Source organism: Lissotriton vulgaris, chromosome 9, assembly GCF_964263255.1.
Source record: "Lissotriton vulgaris chromosome 9, aLisVul1.2, whole genome shotgun sequence".
Classification (NCBI taxonomy): Eukaryota; Metazoa; Chordata; class Amphibia; order Caudata; family Salamandridae; genus Lissotriton; species Lissotriton vulgaris.
The window spans coordinates 1,096,899,017-1,096,920,547 of NC_141697.1; the positions used below are offsets into that span (position 1 = coordinate 1,096,899,017).

Consider the following 21,531-nt stretch of genomic DNA (forward strand, 5'->3'; position numbering starts at 1 on the left):
ATCACCACTTATTAAGGACCTCGTTCGCTTCTGCCCTTGATGATAGAGTGCTAGCAGGCAAACAACCGAATACATCCCTATACGAGTGGTGAAAACCTTAAATCCATGCTAAAAACGGCGACATTAAAGTGCAATCGTGCCTTTCCTTAAATATAAAAACATAAAGTGCAAAGTGCTAAGTTTCTATCATTGTTTCCCAATTATCAAAAAACTTCCAAACAGTTGAAAACCTTTTAGTAGCACCGACCCTCTTGGCATAAGCTTCTTCGAACCTCCTTGTCTTTTGTATTTTATTTAGCCATTTAGAGTAGGATGGTACCTCTTCAGATCCCCAATTTTGGAGAATTAAAGAAGGAGCTACTAAGGAGCAAATCAAATATATATAACTCTCTTCAGCTGTGGTCAAATCTGACCTCACTTTAGAAATGCCAAAAAGGGCTACCTCTGTCTGAGGGTCAAGCTTCTTTTTAATTGCATGACTTACTGATGATAAGATCTTGCACCAAAAAACGTCAAGCTTTGAACACATAAAAAATATGTGGAGCCAGTCTCCCTCACCTTGAGCATGGCATCGAAAACATTAATTATCCACTTCCGCATAATGCTTATTTAGAGTTTTCGTGGTATAGTAAGCCAGCCACAGAGACAAAAAGGCCATCCTTTTGAAGTTGGCTGCTCTTAGGGCCTTACTTCCTAGCTACGCTATCGACTGCCATTCCTGGAGGGAGAAAGAGCAATTAGTTTCCTGGGTTACTTTTCCCAAAGGTTCTTCAACCAGGGGGAGCGCCTTGCATTTTCTCAACAGAGAGTACCAATTTCCCACCCCTTTTAATTTTGCTTTATGTAGAGCATTAACCTGATTAGTTGGCACACCCAATTTTGGAGAATTAAAGAAGGAGCTACTAAGGAGCAAATCGCAATATAAGTCTCTTCAGCTGTGGTCAAATCTGACCTCACTTTAGAAATGCCAAAAAGGGCTCCTCTGTCTGAGGGTCAAGCTTCTTTTTAATTTCATGACTTATTGATGAGAAGATCTTGCACAGAAAAAACGTCAAGCTTTGAACACGTAAAAAATATGTGGAGCCAGTCTCCCTCACCTTGAGCATGGCATCGAAAACATTGATTATCCACTTCCGCATAACGCTTATTTAGAGTTTTCGTGGTATAGTAAGCCAGCCACCGAGACAAAAAGGCCATCCTTTTGAAGTTGGCTGCTCTTAGGGCCTTACTTCCTAGCTACGCTATCGACTGCCATTCCTGGTGGGAGAAAGAGCAATTAGTTTCCTGGGTTACTTTTTCCAAAAGTTCTTCAACCAGGGGGAGCGCCTTTCTCAACAGAGAGTACCAATTTCCCACCCCTTTTAATTTTGCTTTATGTAGAGCAATAACCTGATTAGTTGGCACACCACTTAACAGTAAATTATATTTATTTATAAAATTTGCAATCTGCAAGTACTCGAAAAACCCGGACTTATTTCGATTGCCAAATCTATTTTGAACCTCCTGCCAGGAGATTACTTTTTAGAAATTAAAAAATAGCTCAATTCCTCGAGACCACCGTCCTTCCATCTTTTAAGCCGGATAGAATGAATTTGAAGACCAATAGTTTTACATTCTTCTAGGTTCAAAAAGATAAATCCTGAGGAGTTAGCTTGTTTAAAGAAAGACTGCAGTCTGTCGGAAAAGTCGCGAATCGTCTTATATTGGGACTTTTTCGGTAGTTTAGATGTTTTAAAAAAAATTGGAATTTGTGAGCCAGACTCTTAAATCATCCTCCCAAGAAAGAATGTGTCTTGCAAACCATTAAGTTCCAGTAAACGTGCTGTGAGATCCAGAATTGCTGCTTCATAATAAGTTTGAACGTTTGGAAAGGCTAGGCCCCCCTGATTTATTTCTAGATGTAGTATGGGCAATTTTACCCTAGATGCCTTCTTTTTCCAAACGAATTCCCTGAACATTGAGTCCATTTCTTTAAAATATTTGGAGTTAATCTTCAAGGGTACATTTGTAAAAAAGGAATATTATTAAGGGAAGAATAGGCATTTTTAAAAGTGCTAACAAAACAGGTGTGTGGAGGGTCAAGGGGTATTATTTAACGACCTGTCACCTTGTGCCCCTACTACTAAGCTAACAACAGAAGAAGGTGACCAGGTCAATGGAAGTGTGTCGACATGATGATACCAAAGGATCACAGGGGAGTGTGTGCCAAAGAGTAAAAAGGAGAGTCACTGATGGCTATTAGAATTCCCATCTGACCACCCTCATGGCGGAGTTTCATCATGTGGGAATTGTAAATCGACTAAGGCACCATCCAAACCATGAGGTAGTGGTGCGGAGGTAAATGTCGATACATTGGCCATATTGGTGCTCAAAGAAAACAAGATAATGAAGTGCAGTGCTCGAATAAGGATGTGTGGATAAAATTGGCTACCTAGAGCACAAGAGGTGCATTAATGTGGAATGTCTAGGTGTCAAAAATAAAAACCCGCCTAGTTGTCAAAGCATGGGACAACATTATGGCGATGTGAGATGGTCCCCTGTGATCCTTTGGTATCATCATGTCGACACACTTCCATTGACCTGGTCACCTTCTTCTGTTGTTAGATTTTTAAAAGTGCTACACGGCCAATTAGAGCTAAAGGTAGAAGAGTCCAATTGTCTAGCAGGGCTTTAATTATATCCGCATAGCTAAGTAATTCAGATTAAATAATTGTTCTACTTGATTAGAAACGTAGGTACCCAGTTATCTGATCGGTTCTGCTTTTAATGCCTGAGTTTTTAAATGTGGGGGTGAAAAGTTGCAGTCAACATTCAATCTCAGTTTTAATTTGGTTTATTTTATATCCCCCTATTTGCTCAAATTTACTAAATTCTTCCAGAACCTGTTCCAAATTCTGTTTATCCGGGCGTAAATACAAAATGATGTCATCTGAGAATTTGCCCATCTCTTCAATTGGAGCTTTAATTTGGGGATTTCCCCGGATTCTTATAGCCAAGGGCTCGATAAAAAAGTGAACAATATAGGGGACATCCAAGGTGGGCAGCCTTGTCTAGTTCCGCAAATACTTTATTGAGCTTCATTTGCATTGGATTTGCTGTGTGCGTACATTAACTTTGTGGACATTCAAGATTATCTCATTGGGCATGACAGGCGTAACTTTAGGCAAGAAATCAGTTGATCCTTGGGAAGAGTTAGAAGCCTTATTGGAATAAGAGTCTCATGGTTCCTCTTTGTTGCCAACAGAGGGTGGAGCCGAGTCCCCTACATTTAAGGCAGCCATTGTGTCCACCACCTGCTGGTGATCATGTTGCACCTGCGATTGAGAGGGCTCAACCCCCACGGCCATGCTTGGCCTGTATCTGAGGACATTATCTGCCAGATCGCGTGTCCCTTGAAGAAGCATCTCCCCCTTGTTGAGGGTAAGTGGTCCATCAATTTCCAAAATGATGGAAACATCATAGCATATGTTAGACCCAGCGGGCCAAGGATTTTTTGGGCATCTCTTTGCTTCTGGACCTCTCTCGTGAAATCAGGAAAGAGCATTGCTCTGTGATTGTCAACCATGATATCCCCCAGAGTCTGCCCTAGTCCAGGATATGATGCCGGTCCCAATAGTGTAAGAGCTTTGCCACTATTGGCCAATGAGCCACTGCAGGTAATGTGGGACGTGTAGGGACACAAAGAGCGCGTCCAGCACATAATAGAAAGAGAGAAACCCTCTGGGGTCACCTTCTCCCTAGGCCACTCCAAGGAGGTAAGCATGTTTGCAGCGGATCCTTCAATGCGCTCCGAGAGGCCAATAATTCAAATGTAATTCACCATGCCCTATTTTTGGCATCTTCAGTCCTGGTTTCTAAGGTGGTGGTTCTGGCTTCCGTAGTGGACATCCAGACCTGCATCGAAGCAGCCCCAGGGTGAGGTCATTTACAGCATGCACGGTGGACGTGACCCGCTCGGCTTGTCGCCGCTGGTCATCACATAGTATGCCCATGTCCGCCACCATGGTATCTATCTTAAGTTTGAGTGGTTCCTTGGAGGCGGACATGGCCTACAAAATTGTGGTCATGTGTGTTCCAAATGTGCACCTCCTGAGGCCTCCAGGGCAGGTGCAGATCCTACCAGGTCTTGCAATCTCAGCTCCTGTGAGGCGCATGAGTCAGTTGCCTCCCTTCTCTGGGTAATTTTACCCATGGCGATGATCCCCTAGGGCAGATGCAGAGGTTCATTCCCAATTAGTCAGAAATACGACTTGTGCAGGGGTAGGAGCAGCTGCCGCCGTAGCAGCACTGTGGACGAAGAAAAGATGGGATCCAGTGTCAGGAGGGTCTGCAGCTCAGCCATGCCAAGTAATGATTGCTGTACACGTGGAGTCAGGTTTTAGGTAAGTGTGGACATTTGAACCACGCACCCTGGGTGATCTAAGGTTCCACACACAAGCTCAACAGGGGCTGGGGCAGGCTCAGTCTTGTGCCCTGATCAAACAAGGGCCCCAATTCCACAGACACCACAGACGGCAGTGACGAGAGGGTGGGGTCGCAAGCAGGAACCCCCTGTGCAGTGCAGGGCATCCAGGGTCAGCCATCACTAAACTTCAGAAATGGGGGAAGCCACCCAAATGTGCTCACAGGTAGTCTACTTGGCCCCCGTGAGTGTTGTAGACCAGCCTGCAGAGGATTCCAGGAGATGGCCCCTGTCAGGCAGGGCCCCCCAGAAGCAACTCCCAGCCACCAGCACAGAGGCAGCGGGGCCCCGCCAGGGCCATTGGGGAGCTGCAGGAGGGTAGAGGAAGTAGCAGCCAATGCCAGTGCAGGACCTCGCCGCATGCCGGTACCAGAGGCTGCAGAGCCACTGCGTGCACCCCAAGAGTCAAATTCATTTCTGCATGTCTGTCGGCACTTTCCAGCGATGGCCCACTCATCCTGACGGTCTGGCATAGAGTTCCCTGGTCCCAGCTGCAACAATAGAGAGAGCATCAGCCCCTGAACTCGGAGGCCTCGAGTTTCTCGCCATGCCACCGCTCCTGGAGGCCCAGGTCCCCACGTAGCCATGGCTTACTGGCCCTCACTCCTTATCTCCCGGCTACAAAAGTCCAGCTCATTTCCGCCATCCCAGGCAGGCAGCATCACAGGACTAATGACCTCTTCGGGCCAGCTGCAGCACCGCAGGGCAGGGGAGCAAGCAAGCACCAGGCCCTGCCACAGTCAGGCCAGAGCCACAGTAGTATCGCGAGCAGCACGGGCTCACCTCACAGTACCTCTGGGCCACCACTAGGTCCCGCAGGGCTCAGCCTCCAGCTCTTGGGCCCTGCTGATGCACAGCAGGCTGCAGCTCCACCACCTCCGAGCAGATCGGCCCTCCGTCTCCCGGGCTGGAGCATCTTGCAGCAGGGCTCAGCCCTTATGATACACCCAGATGATTGGGTGCTGTGGGCCAGTGTAGCCAGAAGGCCGGCTTCCAACTTTTTATTTAAACATTTTAAAGTTTATCCAATTATTAGATATATGACTATTCAATATATATTTCTAACAAAAAGTTGTATCTCTGTCGTGTTGTTGTGGATATACATACTTCATTGTTGTAATAGGTTGGCCATAGCTTGACCCTTATAAAAATGCAATTGTTTAGAATTGTGACACCCAGCCAGTGAGAAAGGCAGACCGCCATCTTCCATGCAATGTTGCCGCATGCCAGTCAGCTACCCATGGAATTTTGGTGACAGCTTGATATTCTGCAACTTCAGCGGAAATCAATCATTCCAGGGCCCCACACGCCAATAATGGGATCCAGATGCAGAGGATAGAGGTCAGAATGCCTCCAGATGGCAGAGTTCAGCCAGGAGCTCCTTAGTCCGTGTCCTGCTCCATTTGCGCCAAGCCAAGCCCCCACCCATCTACATGCATCTACATTCTGAAGGGTCTTCCTAGGCATGAAGGGAGGAAGGGGCTAACACACACACTTCAATAGGTAGTGGTCTGACCCAACAGAGGACTGATACACTGCCGGACCACTGATTTGCTGAACTCTGCCTTGCTGTGCTTTTGCCATGCTGAGCTGCCCTACTGCCTGCTCTTTGACCGACTGGGTGAGACGGACTGGGCCCACATCACTTGAACAAAGAGTTACTCCAAGGGCTTGCTGGCTTGCCTCCTGTTTCCAAGTCTCCGGGATATCAAAGGATTGAACCACCTGCATCTGGACTCTACAAGATGCGAGTCTGCCCTGCCAAGTGGTGCCATCCCAGTCCTGGACCCTTGCAAGAGAGACCCTATGGTGCTCGACAACCCACACTCTCACATTTGCATTAGATTCAGTGGCTCCCTGCCGAAGTGTGGGTCAAAACCAGCGCACTCATCGTTAAGTGTATTGGACTAAGCGCATACCTGCTGTTATGTGCAACACCTCTAAGCATCTCGTCCACAGTGTGATCTTCGCAGCCTCGTAGCGACAACATCGTCCGTTCAAAGTTACTTTTGTTCAGCTGACCCAAAGAGGCCTTGTTGCTGGCTTGTGCTCCCTCACGGCTTGCCTGAATTCATGACTTTGTCCTAGCCTATTGTGACCCGATAATTCACGTAAGCATTTATTGTCTCTAAGCACTCTCCTGCCTTTTGGATTCCGGATAGCTTCATACTTCAACAACTACTACAAAGATTCTTAGTGTTTGATCTCGTTTTTATTTATAAAATCATACTTTATTTTTTTATAAACTGTTGTGAAGTCTTTTTGTGGTGTTTTCACTGTTTTACTGTTTAAGTGTTGCACAAATACTTTATGAATACGCTGGAAGTGTAACTGCCCCTTAGGAAAAAAGTGTGTCAGGATGGATGATGGTGAAGGGGGAACATCCTTATTAGAAAGTGGTGCCCTCACACACCCATGAGAGTGTCATGCTTCATCATGGGGCTTAGCTCCTCGTGGAGTTGATGCTGTAATACCCCACAGGCATTGCAAGACTGCTCTTTGGCGGAGAACATTTCAATACAGCAGGGGTCCCCTTGGTATGAATAAAAATGCGTTTGTAGATTGTGTTCCAAATTATGACGAACAACAATCTATCAATGTGATTAGGTCCAATACTTTACACATTGCAACTTAAGTTAAGCCTGGCTGCTCTGTACCTAGTTACCACAGGGTGAGCACGGTATAAAGTAGGTTGTCTAGTGACTTACCATGACTAGACTAGTGGCTCCTGCTTGGACAGGTTACATACTTTGCCAACCAGAAACCCCATTTCTAACTCTCAGCCTCTTAGGCCCTCAATTTAACAGAGCTTAAAAAGCTCCCTGTTATTTAAATACTCCTGGGGCTTTCAATGATGCATAGAACCGGCAGTTGCTTGACAGAATCGATATGGGAAATCAACGAAAAATCCAGTCTTATATCTCTTGTGGCAGAGGCACTCGGTGCTGGGGAAAGGGGAGGCTCATTAATGGCGTTTGTGAAGATTCCTGTAATGCAAAGCCAGGACTAGAGGTAGGTGACCGTTTCTTCCTTTTTATTAGCAGTTCTCTATGTATTTTTGTGGCAGTATAGCAGGCGTGCTGGACTTAATCCATGGAAGTGAATATCGTGCCGCTTGGTGTGTTGGGTAAGAATTACATGTCCTTTCTCTTGTATGCTGTTCTTTATCTTCGGCTCTGTGAGTGTGCTCTGGTTTAGTGTCTTAATAATTTTCAGATTATCTAGAACGATGAGACGAAGCATCATGGCTACCTTGCCTTGCGGAGTTTTGCGCTTAAATGCACGGAGGTGTGTAGTGTCTCTTCAGGATTTCATAGTTTTTCTTTCTGTGCATTGTATAGGAAGAGAAATGTTTAGCGATTTAGTGATTATCTTCCTGTGTGTTTGTATAGTTGTATAGTTTGACATCCATCTCTTTCGAAGCGACAATGTCTATGTGGGTCAGGCCATAGCTCAGGATGTCTGTGTGGGCAATGCTATAGCTCAGGATGTCTGTGTGGGTAATGCAGTAGTGCAGGATGTCTGTGTGGGTAATGCCATAGTGCAGGATGTCTGTGTGGGTAATGCCATAGAGCAGGATGTCTGTGTGGGTCATGCCGTAGTGCAGGATGTCTATGTGGGTCGTGCCATAGTGCCGGATGTCTGTGTGGGTAATACCGTAGAGCAGGAGGTCTGTGTAGGTCATGCCGTAGTGCAGTATGTCTGTGTGGGTCAGACCATAGCGCAAGATGTCTTTGTGGGTCATATCAATAGCTCAGGATGTCTGTGTTGGTAATGCGTAGCTCAGGATGTCTGTGTAGGTAATGCCGTAGAGCAGGATGTCTGTGTGGGTCATGCCTTAGTGCAGGATGTCTGTGGGTCATGCCATAGCGCAGGATGTCTGTGGGGGTCATGCCATAGCGCAGGATGTCTGTGTGGGTAATGCCATAGCTCAGGATGTCTGTGTGGATAATGTGTAGCTCAGGATGTCAGTGTGGATAATGTGTTGCTCAGGATGTCTGTGTGGGTAATGCCATAGCGCAGGATGTCTGTGTGGGTAATCCGTAGCTCAGGATGTCTGTGTGGGTCATGCCATAGCTCAGGATGTCAGTGTGGATAATGTGTTGCTCAGGATGTCTGTGTGGGTAATGCTATAGCTCAGGATGTCTGTGTGGGTAATGCCATAGCGCAGGATGTCTGTGTGGGTAATGCCATAGCGCAGGATGTCAGTGTGGATAATGTGTTGCTCAGGATGTCTGTGTGGGTAATGCCATAGCTCAGGATGTCAGTGTGGATAATGTGTTGCTCAGGATGTCTGTGTGGGTAATGCTATAGCTCAGGATGTCTGTGTGGGTAATGCCATAGCGCAGGATGTCTGTGTGGGTAATGCCATAGCGCAGGATGTCTGTGTGGGTAATCCATAGCTCAGGATGTCTGTGTGGGTCATGCCATAGCGCAGGATGTCTGTGTGGGTAATGCCATAGCGCAGGATGTCTGTGTGGGTAATGCCATAGCGCAGGATGTCTGTGTGGGTAATGCCGTAGTGCAGGATGGCTGTGTGGGTAATGCATAGTTCAGAATGTCTGTGTGGGTCATGTCCTACCGCAGGATGTCTGTGTGGGTCATGCCATAGTGAAGGATGTCTGTGTGGGTCATGCCCTAGCGCAGGATGTCTGTGTGGGTAATGCCATAGCGCAGGATGTCTGTGTGGGTAATGCCGTAGTGCAGGATGGCTGTGTGGGTAATGCATAGTTCAGAATGTCTGTGTGGGTCATGTCCTACCGCAGGATGTCTGTGTGGGTCATGCCATAGTGAAGGATGTCTGTGTGGGTCATGCCCTAGCGCAGGATGTCTGTGTGGGTCATGCCCTAGCGCAGGATGTCTGTGTGGGTAATGCTGTAATGTAGGATGTCTGTGTGGGTCACGCCCTAGCGCAGGATGTCTGTGTGGGTAAGGCGTAGCTCAGGGTGTCTGTGTGGGTCATGCCCTAGCGCAGAATGTCTGTGTGGGTCATGCCAAGCGCAGGATGTCTGTGGGGGTCATGCCCTAGCGCAGGATGTCTGTGTGGGTAATGCTGTAATGTAGGATGTCTGTGTGGGTCACGCCCTAGCGCAGGATGTCTGTGTGGGTAAGGCGTAGCTCAGGGTGTCTGTGTGGGTCATGCCCTAGCGCAGAATGTCTGTGTGGGTCATGCCAAGCGCAGGATGTCTGTGGGGGTCATGCCATAGCGCAGGATGTCTGTGGGGGTCATGCCATAGCGCGGGATGTCTGTGAGGGTCATGCCATAGCGCGGTCTGGCACTTGGCCAGACCGCGCGCCTTAGCCTCTCAGATCTGCTGCTGGTGGAGGGTCTTATTGCTTGTGCAACCTAATGATGTAAATCAAGACCCTATTTACAAGTGTGCGTTTGGAGACAATCCAATAGCCACTGCGGAAAAAACATTTGTATATAGGTTATGCCAGATACCATTTTGGTACAAGTCTGACAAATGCTGTTATTTATTCAGTGTAATATTAGAGAATTGTTTGACACAGAAATGAATTAACTGCTTTCTGATGTATGTTCACTTCCTAGACTGTCTCAAAGAGTTGTACTACTTCAGCAGATGGAAAGCCAGCTCGAAAACGTCAAGGCTGAATCGGAATCTTCTAGGGAAGCACATGCTGCAGCTCGAATCAGAAATCAGACGCTTTTAAATGTACGTATATTTAAAGTAAATCCAATGATCTTCCGGAGTTGTGAGTTTTATCAGTAGAACAGGGACACCAGTAAGGTTTATTCACCTTCTCAGCATTGACATTCGTTCTTATTGTTACCAGCATGTGTTGATCCTGTTAAGAATCGAACGTCATTGTCTATGAAGCACTGTAACTACAGAATTCACCACAATCAAGTTCATAAAAGTCATAGGGGTCGATTACGATGGTGGTGAACTTGCGACCGCCGGTCACCGCCATCACCCTTAAAATTCCCACTGCCATATTAGGATGGCGGTGGGAAGGGAAAAGGTACCGCGGCGGACGGAAACACCGTCCACCGTGGTTCCGCAAGATGGGCCTGTACCGCCCACCTTGCGGGACCAGGTACAGGGGGTCAAAGGAGGCGGTGCCGTGCAGGCACCCGTGTGGGTATTTGGATGCCTGTCTTTTGCGGCGGAGTTTCCGCCGCAAAAAGACAGGCGGAAAAGGTCTTGGGGGGGGGGGGGGCCCATTGCGGGCCCCCAGGGGGGTGGGAGGTGGGGTGCTGCACGTGGGGGGTCCCTATGGTACCCCCCTACATTTGCATGTACAAGGTGGCAGGCACCGCACGGTGCCTGCCAAGTTGTACATGCAAATGTGAAACATGTATTTTTATATTGTGGCGGGTGATGCCACCTGCCACAATGTAAACATACAGGATGTGCCCGCCAGTGTGGCGGGCACATCGTAATGTGTTTTGCGGGAACGCCGCACCTATGGCGGGCGGTCCCTTTTGCACCACAACGCCATCGTAATCGGCCCCATAGTCTGGAGACCTGTTTCAGAATAAACCTCAACTGGCCTGCCCAGTGTCACTCATCCTGTTTTAAAGTGACACATTTTGCAAACATTCCTTCTTCCGGTTGTCTGAAATTGATCACACCTATCAAATGTCAACATGCGATATTTCTTTAAGCATTTGAGCCTGTTGAGTTTTAGACACTGTATCCTGGCCTCATTCAAACGAGCTTAAAGCTAACCAATAACTGACCATGTATCCTCACCTTACACGAGTGACTTACCATGAGTTTGACAGAGTGCAGCTGTCAGTACTGAAATTACTATGTTGGCTCAGCCTGGTGTAACTGCTTACTTCAGTACATTTCCCTTCCTTCCAGCCCTGTTAATGTTTTCTTGAACATTATGCAGTGTGGTATTAGAATGCGTTTGACACTGGAAACAGTACATGGCTGGCGTGGTGGGAGGATCAAGATTGTGTGAGATCTATGCCTTTATCTGCTCTGCTGGAGCTAAAATGTTCTAAAGAAGCAGAGTACGTTGAAGTTGGGGAGGATCACCTCTTGAATGTCGGATTCTTCCACCCACTCATGCAAGATGCTTCGGTAAATTTAAACTTCAAAGTTTGATGACTCTGCCAGGGAAAGGAAATGGGCTCTTAATCCTAGAGCGGCATTCGAATATCTCGGTCTGCATTCTGCAAACATGTTTCTTTTTCTGCCGTGGTGTAAATTTGAGTAACAAAGAGAGAGCTCTGAACATTGAGCGCTTGGATTACATTATTCCCACTTATACCAGTGTGTGGTTTCAGACATCTGCATTTTCAGCATTTTTTCCGATTCCTTCAAGAAGCCCACTGACTTGACTGTTTACTGAAGTTTTTTATCAAGAATATTATGCTAATTTGCATTTGGCAAATGTTTAAGCATCTATAATGGGAGACCATGCTAATGTTGAAGATATAAGGGTCATATCATGAATAAGCTTATTGCCTCTTCATAGAGTGCACCCGGGAAGGTCAGCAGATGACAGAATTAATGCAATGTTTCTGTTGAGAAAATCCCCAGATCATGTCAACACCATTCCAAGGTTTGTGGCCTTAGGCAACACCTTACAAAGACGTCCCTAGCTTCACTCATTGGGTAATATGTTGGTTGTGCCACTCAAAGATGGCGTTTTAAACTAACGTAAGATAGGAATGGTGCTGTAAAAGGTCTTTGGAAACTCTTTACTAAGCTACTGTAAGACTTTCTAAAGCTTTGGAAGCCCTTTCCATGTTGGCAGAAATAGAACATCACATTGTTTTTATTCAGTTTATGAAAACCGATTGCCAGGTCGAGCATTTCAACGAGCAGTCAAAGGATAACATTTGAGAAGTCCTACAGGACGTTTAAGCTTTAACAACATAAACTAAAATAGCAGTGTCCCTCTCTGCTTCAGGCCTCTAGCGAATTCTTCTATTCACTGATGTCTTGTGAAGTCCCTCTGGAGGTGCTGAAGCTTCATACTCTAAAGGGCAGAAAACTAACACTCTAGGAAAAGATCAGCAGTCCCTCCTCCCACCCACAGCCTTTTCTCTTCCATCACAGGTCATCCACTGTTCGCTGCAACAGGCCACACCTACATTAGTTGACGTAAGACTTAATTCAATGTGTGAAAACCAACCGACATCCAAGCTCTATGGTTACAATTGTACTTTCAAGCATGAAATTATAAAAGCGGCTTCCTCCTAAACGGATAGTGGCCTGTCTAGAGGTGTTACCGCACTTGTTGCGAACCATCCGGATAGGCCCCATGCAGCTTCTCAAAACTCGCTAAAGGTAACAAGAGATGGATCCTCTGTCCCTTTTATGGTGATTTTGCACCTAGCAAAAAAAGAGGGACTTAAAAAGGCAATCTTATCTTTTTTAGCTTGTGGCATTGCTCTTCTGAGCTTCGGGCATTAGGTAGGCATAGGACGTATGAGTAATTACAGATTACATATATTTGTGATTCTTGTTCTCATTGTCCCTCAGTCAGATTACTCCAGAAGCCTCAGCTACTACATGTACCTCCGAGTTTCCTTCTGGAAGGAGTGACTTACCATGAGTTTGTTGTTTTTTTCCTCGCAGGATATAGAAGTAGCAGAGAGAAACCTCCATGCAAAGACACTTTTAAAATTCAACCCAGATGTTGTTAATCTAGAAGTAAGTCCTCTTTTAACCTTTGTATTTCCTGCAATATCATCAGACATAGCGTCCTGAGCCCTGCACATTTTCATAGGAACAATGACATAAAATGTATCTGTGGAGAAGAGAGTTGTTTTGTAGCTTTCGTAGCTGTGCATTCATCAACATAATCCTCAAAACGAAAATAGGACTCTCAAACTCACCTTGTTTTGTTGTTGCAGTTTTTGTGTTTTGCAAATGACGGTTTACAACATCTGTTCTGTCAAATAAACAGTAAATTCCATGCCCTGCTTAATGGGCACAGCGAACAGCACTGTGCTGTGTCTTGGGACATCCGGGGTCAAGAACTGTAACGGGAGGTGATTTGAGGTTGTCCATGCAACCGGGGGAGGGTGGGGTGAGGGGGGCTGTTGGACATTCTCAGTACCAATGTGTGAAATCAATAGTGTTTCATTGATCAGATTTGTATTTGTGTAGTGGCGTGTAATGAGGCAAAGCGTGCTTCTTGTTTGAAATCTACATGGCAGGCAATGAGGACGAGAGGCTACAGTCTTTGTATCAGCCATGGCTGATCGTCAGCACCATCTGATAAGGGTTGCTCATCAGTCTTTCCCTCAAGGGCATCCTTTTCTGCATATTTGGTAGCGTGACCCGAGGGCATAAACTAACTTGTACAAATATTCTAATTATGTGTGGCGTTTCAGCACGACAAAGAAAAATGCAATTAAATGCTAAAGCACTTAACTACCCTACTCATCTTTTAAAAGTAGAAGTTCATTAACTAAGTGCAATGAACGATTCGATTAAAAATGAGCACGTAAAACTGCATTCAATTGTTTTAAATATAAAAGCAACCAAGGGAGTTTTGGGATAAAACAATCACCAATTGTTAACTAAACAGTTAAATGAAAAGTACAGAAAAACTTCAGCACCAACAATAGACTTTTAGTAAATATGTCTCCTAGTGCGCAGCAGAGCACCACGAATATTCACTTCCGGGTCCCAGCATGCCAAGTATACAGAGGCGAGCTCACTTATCTTCGGCATCCACGCTGTTTCTCTAAAGAGGTGTTACAGGTTTCCCAGTGTGTATACTGACCTTCAAGGACAGACCAGGTCAATTTAGTGCATTTTGGTACAGCTCCTGCGAGCATACTGCAAATAACACAACTGGCCCCAAAGTTGTTCAAGTCCTTCTTAAACAATCAATATTTATCTTTTCCTGCTGAAAGCAGATTTTCTTTGGCACCCAAGACCTGTCTGCTTCCAGACTCAAACGGAAAGATTAGTGTTTGCTGTATGGTCCAGTCTCTAGCTGCTCTTCATGTCTCCCATGTATGCTTAAGAGTGTGGGGAGCAGAAGCAATGAAGCTTCTCTTCTGGTCAAACATTGGCAACACAGCGGTTCACTGTGGGTTCAGCCAGCAAATCAGTGAATACAATCTAATTAATAATAATCCCAAGACAAGAGAACACATCATGACGCTTCGGATTATTAACTAATACAAACAAATAAAATAATTTGTTAAATGAGTGCAGTGAACCGCATGGTTTCTAATGCTTAAGCTCACCCATAGTTCTCACATGCCATACTGGGTGGACCTTGTGTTTTTTATTGTTCAGAATAGTTTCTAAGCTTTATGCAATGAAAAGACTTACAGAAAAGAGCACCGAATCATTTGTTGGCGAGATCATGTCGCATCCGCCTAAAGACAGGTAATGGAGGTCTGGCAAGAGCTCTCTTTTCACTGCATAGCCTGGACTTCAGAAGGATCTCTCACCAACTTTGAAGGCACCTGTCAGGAAACACCTCATGGAATCTGTGTCCGGCTGCCCATCCAGTGGGCATGGGGTTGCATGAGTGGCAGCGCAGCACCCATGTTGTCAGTTTTCTGGCCTACAGCAGAAACCCCCTCGTTCTAATGCCCTTAAGAGTCAGGAAGAGAAGAAGATTCCCACTAAAATGAATCAGTGTTCAGTACTGATCATCTCTGTTGTCCAGGTGTACCAGGCGCAAATATGCCATTTGGACCTCTTATGACATTTAACTAAAATTGTGTATTACAGTGATTGCAAATTTGTCGCTTTCAGCACCCACAAATAGGCACACCCTCGGTAAATCTTCTTGGTATCTGCTACTAGTCAATAAAACCTCATTAGGTGTCACCTACACAGCGCATGAGCTGTTCTGGGAGATGTATTGTTAACAATTCAGTGGGCTTCCTACCCGCCCACAGCATACCATTAGATGTTTTCCTCGTCACTCTATTTGCAATCTGTTAATTGCTCAACTCCCATAGGCTTCCCTTCCGTTCCGTCCTATAAGCCACACTGTTGTACTCCACTACACACCACGCCAATTTGCTCCACGTCACTCTAGGCCACTTTACTCTATGCCACTCTACTCCACTCCACCCCACTCTATGTCACTCTGCTGTACGACATTCTACGCCACACCATGCCACTTTAAGGTATTCTACTCTATGCCACTCTCCTCTACACCACTTTGTCACTCTACTCACACCACTCCATTCCACACAATGCCACTCTATGCCAATTCACTCTGTGCCACTCCACTCGATGCCACTCTTCTTCACTCTACTGTACACCACTCTACATTAGCCAATTCACTCTGTGCCACTCTAGTCTATGTTACTATATTGTATGCCACTCTATGCACTCCACTCAGTACCACTCTATGGCACTCAACCCTACACCACTGTACACCACTCCTCCCCCTTCTGTGCCACTACTCTACGTCATGTATCTAACTTGTAGCCATGTTGAACAGCTGCCAAGCTGCTATACAAGATGGCTAAAACACATTAGTAAAGCTAATAGCTCTCACATGGGCAGCTCCTATTGGCATTGCCAGTGCTTGTTTTTATTAATTGTTCAACTGGAGGCAAAAGCCTTCCTGTTGCTTGTGTGATACAAAAACACATGACACAGTTTTTATCGAGAAAAGAAAAAACTTACACTCTAACTTGTCACCTGGCCTTCTTACACTGACCATTCAGGGGAAGCCCTGTGCACAACATTTTTAATTTATATTGTAGTGGCTCAACCGAGAGTAATGTGCAAGTGTGAAGTCAGCCATATATTAATAAGGGCTGAACTGGACGTGAATGGAATTTCATTTCTAGGGTCACATAGGTGCTGAGGCCTGTACAACTAGACATCCTATCCCTGTTGATATTATCAGATGTTGCCCTTGCGTCTATAAATGCCACAGAGATTTCTCATGTGGTGAAGTGTGCTCCTTTCTGCAAACATTTTCAGAATAAAACTGTGATTGTTTATTGATTTGCTGAATTGAAACCTGGGGTTCTGGATAATTGAGCAGTTGTTATCCACTGAAGATTCCACTCATTAGAATAATGTTGGTAAAGATTTTAGGTGTAAATATTTATCAAGGACCCCCTGAGTACATGGAAATGAAGTTCCTAGACCAGGGAAAAGCAAATAATTTGATATGTATCAATCTAGGCAACAGAACGTAATAAGTGGTCGAAATGAACTGAGCTAAAACATAGGTTGTTTGTAAAAAAGGGGTAGTTCAATTTTATTCATAAATTCTTTTAAAAAACACATTAAAATAATAATACATATTCACAAATTGTATGCGACATAATAAATCAACAATACACAGCAACACTTTAAGAGAGAAGGACAAATAATCCAACAAATGAAGGTTATATAAAATGAACACAGTTTTTAAGAGAGAAAGGTGTGGCTAAAATAATCTCTACGCGCGTTTCGGCGAACCAGCGCCTTCTTCTGGAGCAGCCACGATAGTATCTGAAATGGGAAAATTCCATAAAACAAAAAATATTATGTACAATAATGCATCAATTTATATTATGTTACACAGAGAAAATTAAAACAAACCAATGTTAGGCTAATAGTCTCAGACTTTCCATTCTATTGTGACCAAGCTTATTAATATTACAATAATACTTTGACGGATTTCTTTTCCTTGCCTTAATGATCATCAAGAAAAATAGAAAAATGGAGTGAATCCTTTTAACTCATATATTCTTATATGAGTTAATGGCCAAAAAAGGGAGAAGGAGTGGATACCTTTATACTAAATAGATTATTCCCAAGTTTTGGTGGTGAGGAAGCAGGGTTCTTACATAGGATGGCAAATGCGAGGAATCAAATGATTGATATTAGTGATGGAAAATACGAAATATTCTAAATGGTGGCAATTCGCAGCGTGCTATCAACGCGGGACTTAAACAATGGTATACAATACATTTATATCATAGATAAGGTCACTTACTTAAAAAACACGGAGTATATTAATGCTATTTGATGTTCTCAATCTGGATTATCTGTATAATGACTTTCTTTTCTTTGGTTAGGTGACGAAGATATTCTAGACCCTAAAAAACATAGACATTTCATGAACATTGATTGTTGTTTTAGTGTAGTCTATGATTTTCTAACCAGCCCATATTTAATGAAAGGACCAAGCTAGTGTTTTACCTATTTTAGTTAAGGTTTGCAGATAGATATTCCATAGTCACACGATGTAATTTGTTTGTCTTGATTGTTGATTTTTGAATTTCTATATTTCCTAGAAGAAATTATGAGTTCTTTTAGTTTATTGAATCTTTTCTATTTTTGATATTTTATATTAACTAGACAGTTAGTGAGGATACATTAGTAGTTTTTTGAAAACATTTTCATTTTCGAGGATGAAGGTACCTTAAGTGAGGAGTGGGATTTCAGTTAGACCCGCCTGCCGGAGTTTAAAATTTATGGCCACGATAATGAATATTTTTGTGGATCCCAAAAGATATAGTCCTCCTGATGTGGAGATAACAAATGGCGAGATTGCCTATAGAATGGATGGAAAGAATTCTGGCATCAATTTTTGGAGAACAGTCAATGCATGGCGACTTCATAGACTTACTGTCTCTTAAAGAAGAAGGACTGATAGTTACCTTTTTACTTGTGCTCAAGGAGCGATGGATTTCAAAGTGGTTTAAAATAACTCCCTGTCTGTAAAATGAACAAACAGGGGGGGGAAAAGGAGAGAGAGAATTCTGTTACCCACTGTTTACTTTGGAGATTATCAGTTAACTAAACAAGTGATCAGAGTAAAATTACCGCATAGGCAAAGATTTTAGGAACATCAAAGAGGCTTAATGGTCAGTAGCTAAAGGCATTTTCAATGGTATGGGACCCTTTTTTATGTTTTAGGATCGTTACTCTTCTAACCCAAGTAACAGGCCCTTGCCTTAATTCTCAATCGGCCCATTACTTTTCCTGACAAGATAGACAAAAAGAGGGCATTGCATATTTCGGAAAACCAACAAGCCAGCATTTCCAGTGTGTGGGAGACTCTCTTGCAGCTACGTTTCACAAAGCATTGGCATTCTTTCCAAATGGATGTGTGGGTACCACACACTGCTTACTTGTGAATCATCCATGTATGTGAGTTCTGCTTTGCCCTACAACCCAGCCATTGGTCACACCTAAGAACATCACACATTTCTCCATCTTTTGATCATTCACACATTCACCTGCTTTAATTAGTCTCCATTATCATGCTGTGAGTCCATAGTAATTTAAATTAACAGGAAACCTATTAAAAATGGCCAATAGCCCCAAACGTGAGTTTGTTTATTTGTACATTCATCTCTTTGAAACACAAACTTAAGTTAGTCAGGGGAATGCATCCTTCAACCACTCACTCAAGGCCTCCATAGTTTGATTTTCTACGGCACATCAAGGGTGAAAGAGGTTCCTGAATGACTGAGCTGTTCACTATCTGCTACATATGCCTCAGAAAATCTGGATTTTATATTTTCTTCTCTCCTGGTAAACCGCCAAGGCCCAACTTTAGCATGTGAGTTTCTGTGAGTTACTTTTGGGTGTTTTGTCTTTTGGTCCTGGGGAAATGTCAGCCAAAATTCCAACTTATTCTCAGATACAGAAGTAATATCTCTTCAAAACTGTTCAGCATGTTACTTAGAACGTATTTTCACTGATGTACAACACCAAAGTGCATTTACTTTCTTTATCTCATAAATAAGTCATCAAAATGTGGCAATGTGGCATCTGTAAATCTGTCAAGTCCAAAGCCTTGTCAAAATCAAAGATGGGCAAGTCATCTGCTTCCTAATTCAGTGGTACTGACTTTCTTTCTGTCAACAGCCACTTCCTCATCATGGATAGCCTCATCTACTGTAACCTCATTAGTGGCGGTCTTTTCCTCTTCTTTGATGGTTATCTACTTGTTGGCGATACTCACTATCTTGTTTCAGCTGGTAGTGCCCTCAATGTTTACTGTCCATCTCATTGTCGATGAGTGCTTGGTTTGAAGGTGCTACTGAGTTTTGTGCAGCTCTCCTCTGAAGGGGATAAACCGGACATTTATCTTTATTTTGGAACCTGACGAGGAAGATGATCTTCAGCAAATTATTCCAGAGGAAGAGCAATTCCAGATGAGATGTACTCCGCAGCAGTTAAAAGTGTCCCTAGAATATAATCTGAAAGAACTGCAACATCATTATGAAGCCGACCTCTACTAAGATTCTAGGCATTATAATAGATAGGAGTCAGTTGGAAATGGGCCTTTTTGTAGGGTTATCTCAAAACCGTTGCCTGCCTCCTCCTTTTTTTGCTGAAATCTTTTTGTTGGCTTTAAGACTCTGAGCACTTTACCACTGCTGACCAGTGCTAAAGTGCTTGTGCTTTTCCTCTAAAGCATGGTGATATTGGTGTATACCTAATTGGCATATTTAGTTCACCTGTAAGTCCCTTACAAATTGGTATACCATATACCCAGGGCCTGTGATCTAAATGTTACTAGTGGGCCTGCCGTATTGGTTCTGACACCCACACAAGTAGCAGTTCACTGCCACTTTGACCTGGCATTTAAAACCACTTGCAAAGCCCTAAATTCCCTTTTATTACACATAGGTCACCCCTAAGATAGGCCCTAGGTAGCCCTATGGGTAGGATGCTGTGTAACTAAATGGCAGGACATGTACTTTTAAATTGTGCATGTCCTGGCAGTGACAAACAGCTAAATTCATTTTTCACTACAGTGAGGCCTGCTGCTCTCATTGGCCAGCATTGGGAATTCCTTAAACCACTTTTAAGCTGTAATCCCTGATCAGAAAAGAGTAGTTACATCATGATTCATTTCCTTGGAATGATGGTTATAAATCCTCTTTAATGGTAAAGTTGGATTTGACATTACCATTTTCTAATGCCACTTTTAGAAAGTGGACATTTCTCTGCTCTTTACTTTGCTCTGTATGTCTGCAGTCTGTCTCCAGTACACATCTGGGGTGGGTGACAGCTGCACTCTGTGCATTCCCTCTAGACAGCCACCAACACAGGAAAGGCCGGGTGTGACAGAGGACTTGTCTGCATTCATTTGCATTCTGATAGCCTTCCTGGGCAGTAAGGGGGATGGGCTAGCTAACCCTTCCGAATAGGCTGTGTCTTGTCCTCGCCCAAAGAGCTGATCACACCCCACTGATAGCTTGGCAGACAGGGCTGGGTTTATAGGGATCCTTGTGTGCTTCAGAGAGTTGCTTTGAAGTCACCCCCTACATCTAAGTCACATTTAGTATACGTTTTAGGGCTCTGACCCTACCAAATTAGCACACTACTAGACCTGAGAAAAACACTGCTGGAGTAAAGACTGATGTACTGTAAGGATTGCCACTTTGCTTGAACTGACTCTTCTGAGAAACTGCTGCTCTGCTTTGCTTACCTCCTGCCTGATGGTGTCTGCCCTGCTGAGGACAAGGACTGGACCTATCTCACTTGAACCCAGAGTGACTACTCTTGTTTTCTGGAGTCTCAGGGACCCAAAAGACTTCCTGCATTCCTGCTGGTGCTGCTGGACTCTGCCATCTTTGAGTCCTACCCTTGCCTAAGTTGCCCCTTCCAGTCCTGAGCCTCAGAAGTGGGTTCTGCAGCTGATTTCTGAAAAAAATGATGCATTGCCTACACTGCAAGGAAAATTCCTCTGCATGGTCCGTCGACGAGATGCAGAAGCTGCTCGGCGAAGGCGGATCTACAACCTACACTTCAACGGAGCTGGACAACAATGTAGGACCCCTTTGCCCAGCTAGATGACCCCCAGTAGGTTCTCGATGTCGGCAGTTGCTCCATCCAAGGTATTTCTTCTGCTGAACCTGTCTGGGTCCTGTAGGCGGATTGCCCTCCATCGCATCTGGCCAGAACTTTGAATTTGCACCTGTCCCTTGCGACCTCAAGTAACCTTTTGACCGCTAGTGACTTCTAAGCACTGACTTCACATTACATTTTTTTAAATTCACATCTCAACTTCTACTTATTGTATTTTTTTATTTTTTTCTGTTTGGTCTTGTATTACTCAGATAAGTATTCTCTATTTTTCTAAACCTGTGTCTTTTTGTTGTGTATTAATTTTGTTACTGTGTGTGTGTT

The 21,531-nt window shown here is 44.4% G+C and overlaps 1 protein-coding gene across 2 annotated transcripts in view; it reads left to right on the plus strand.

Moving 5' to 3' along the window:
* Positions 1-21,531, plus strand: part of CEP15 (centrosomal protein 15) — a 130,789-nt gene that overhangs the window by 73,303 nt on the left and 35,955 nt on the right. For both annotated transcript variants that reach the window (XM_086936846.1, XM_086936848.1), the window contains exons 3-4: positions 10,017-10,140; positions 13,030-13,104. In XM_086936846.1, the coding sequence (XP_086792972.1) occupies positions 10,017-10,140; positions 13,030-13,104 (199 nt within the window). The remainder of the gene's footprint in view (positions 1-10,016; positions 10,141-13,029; positions 13,105-21,531) is intronic.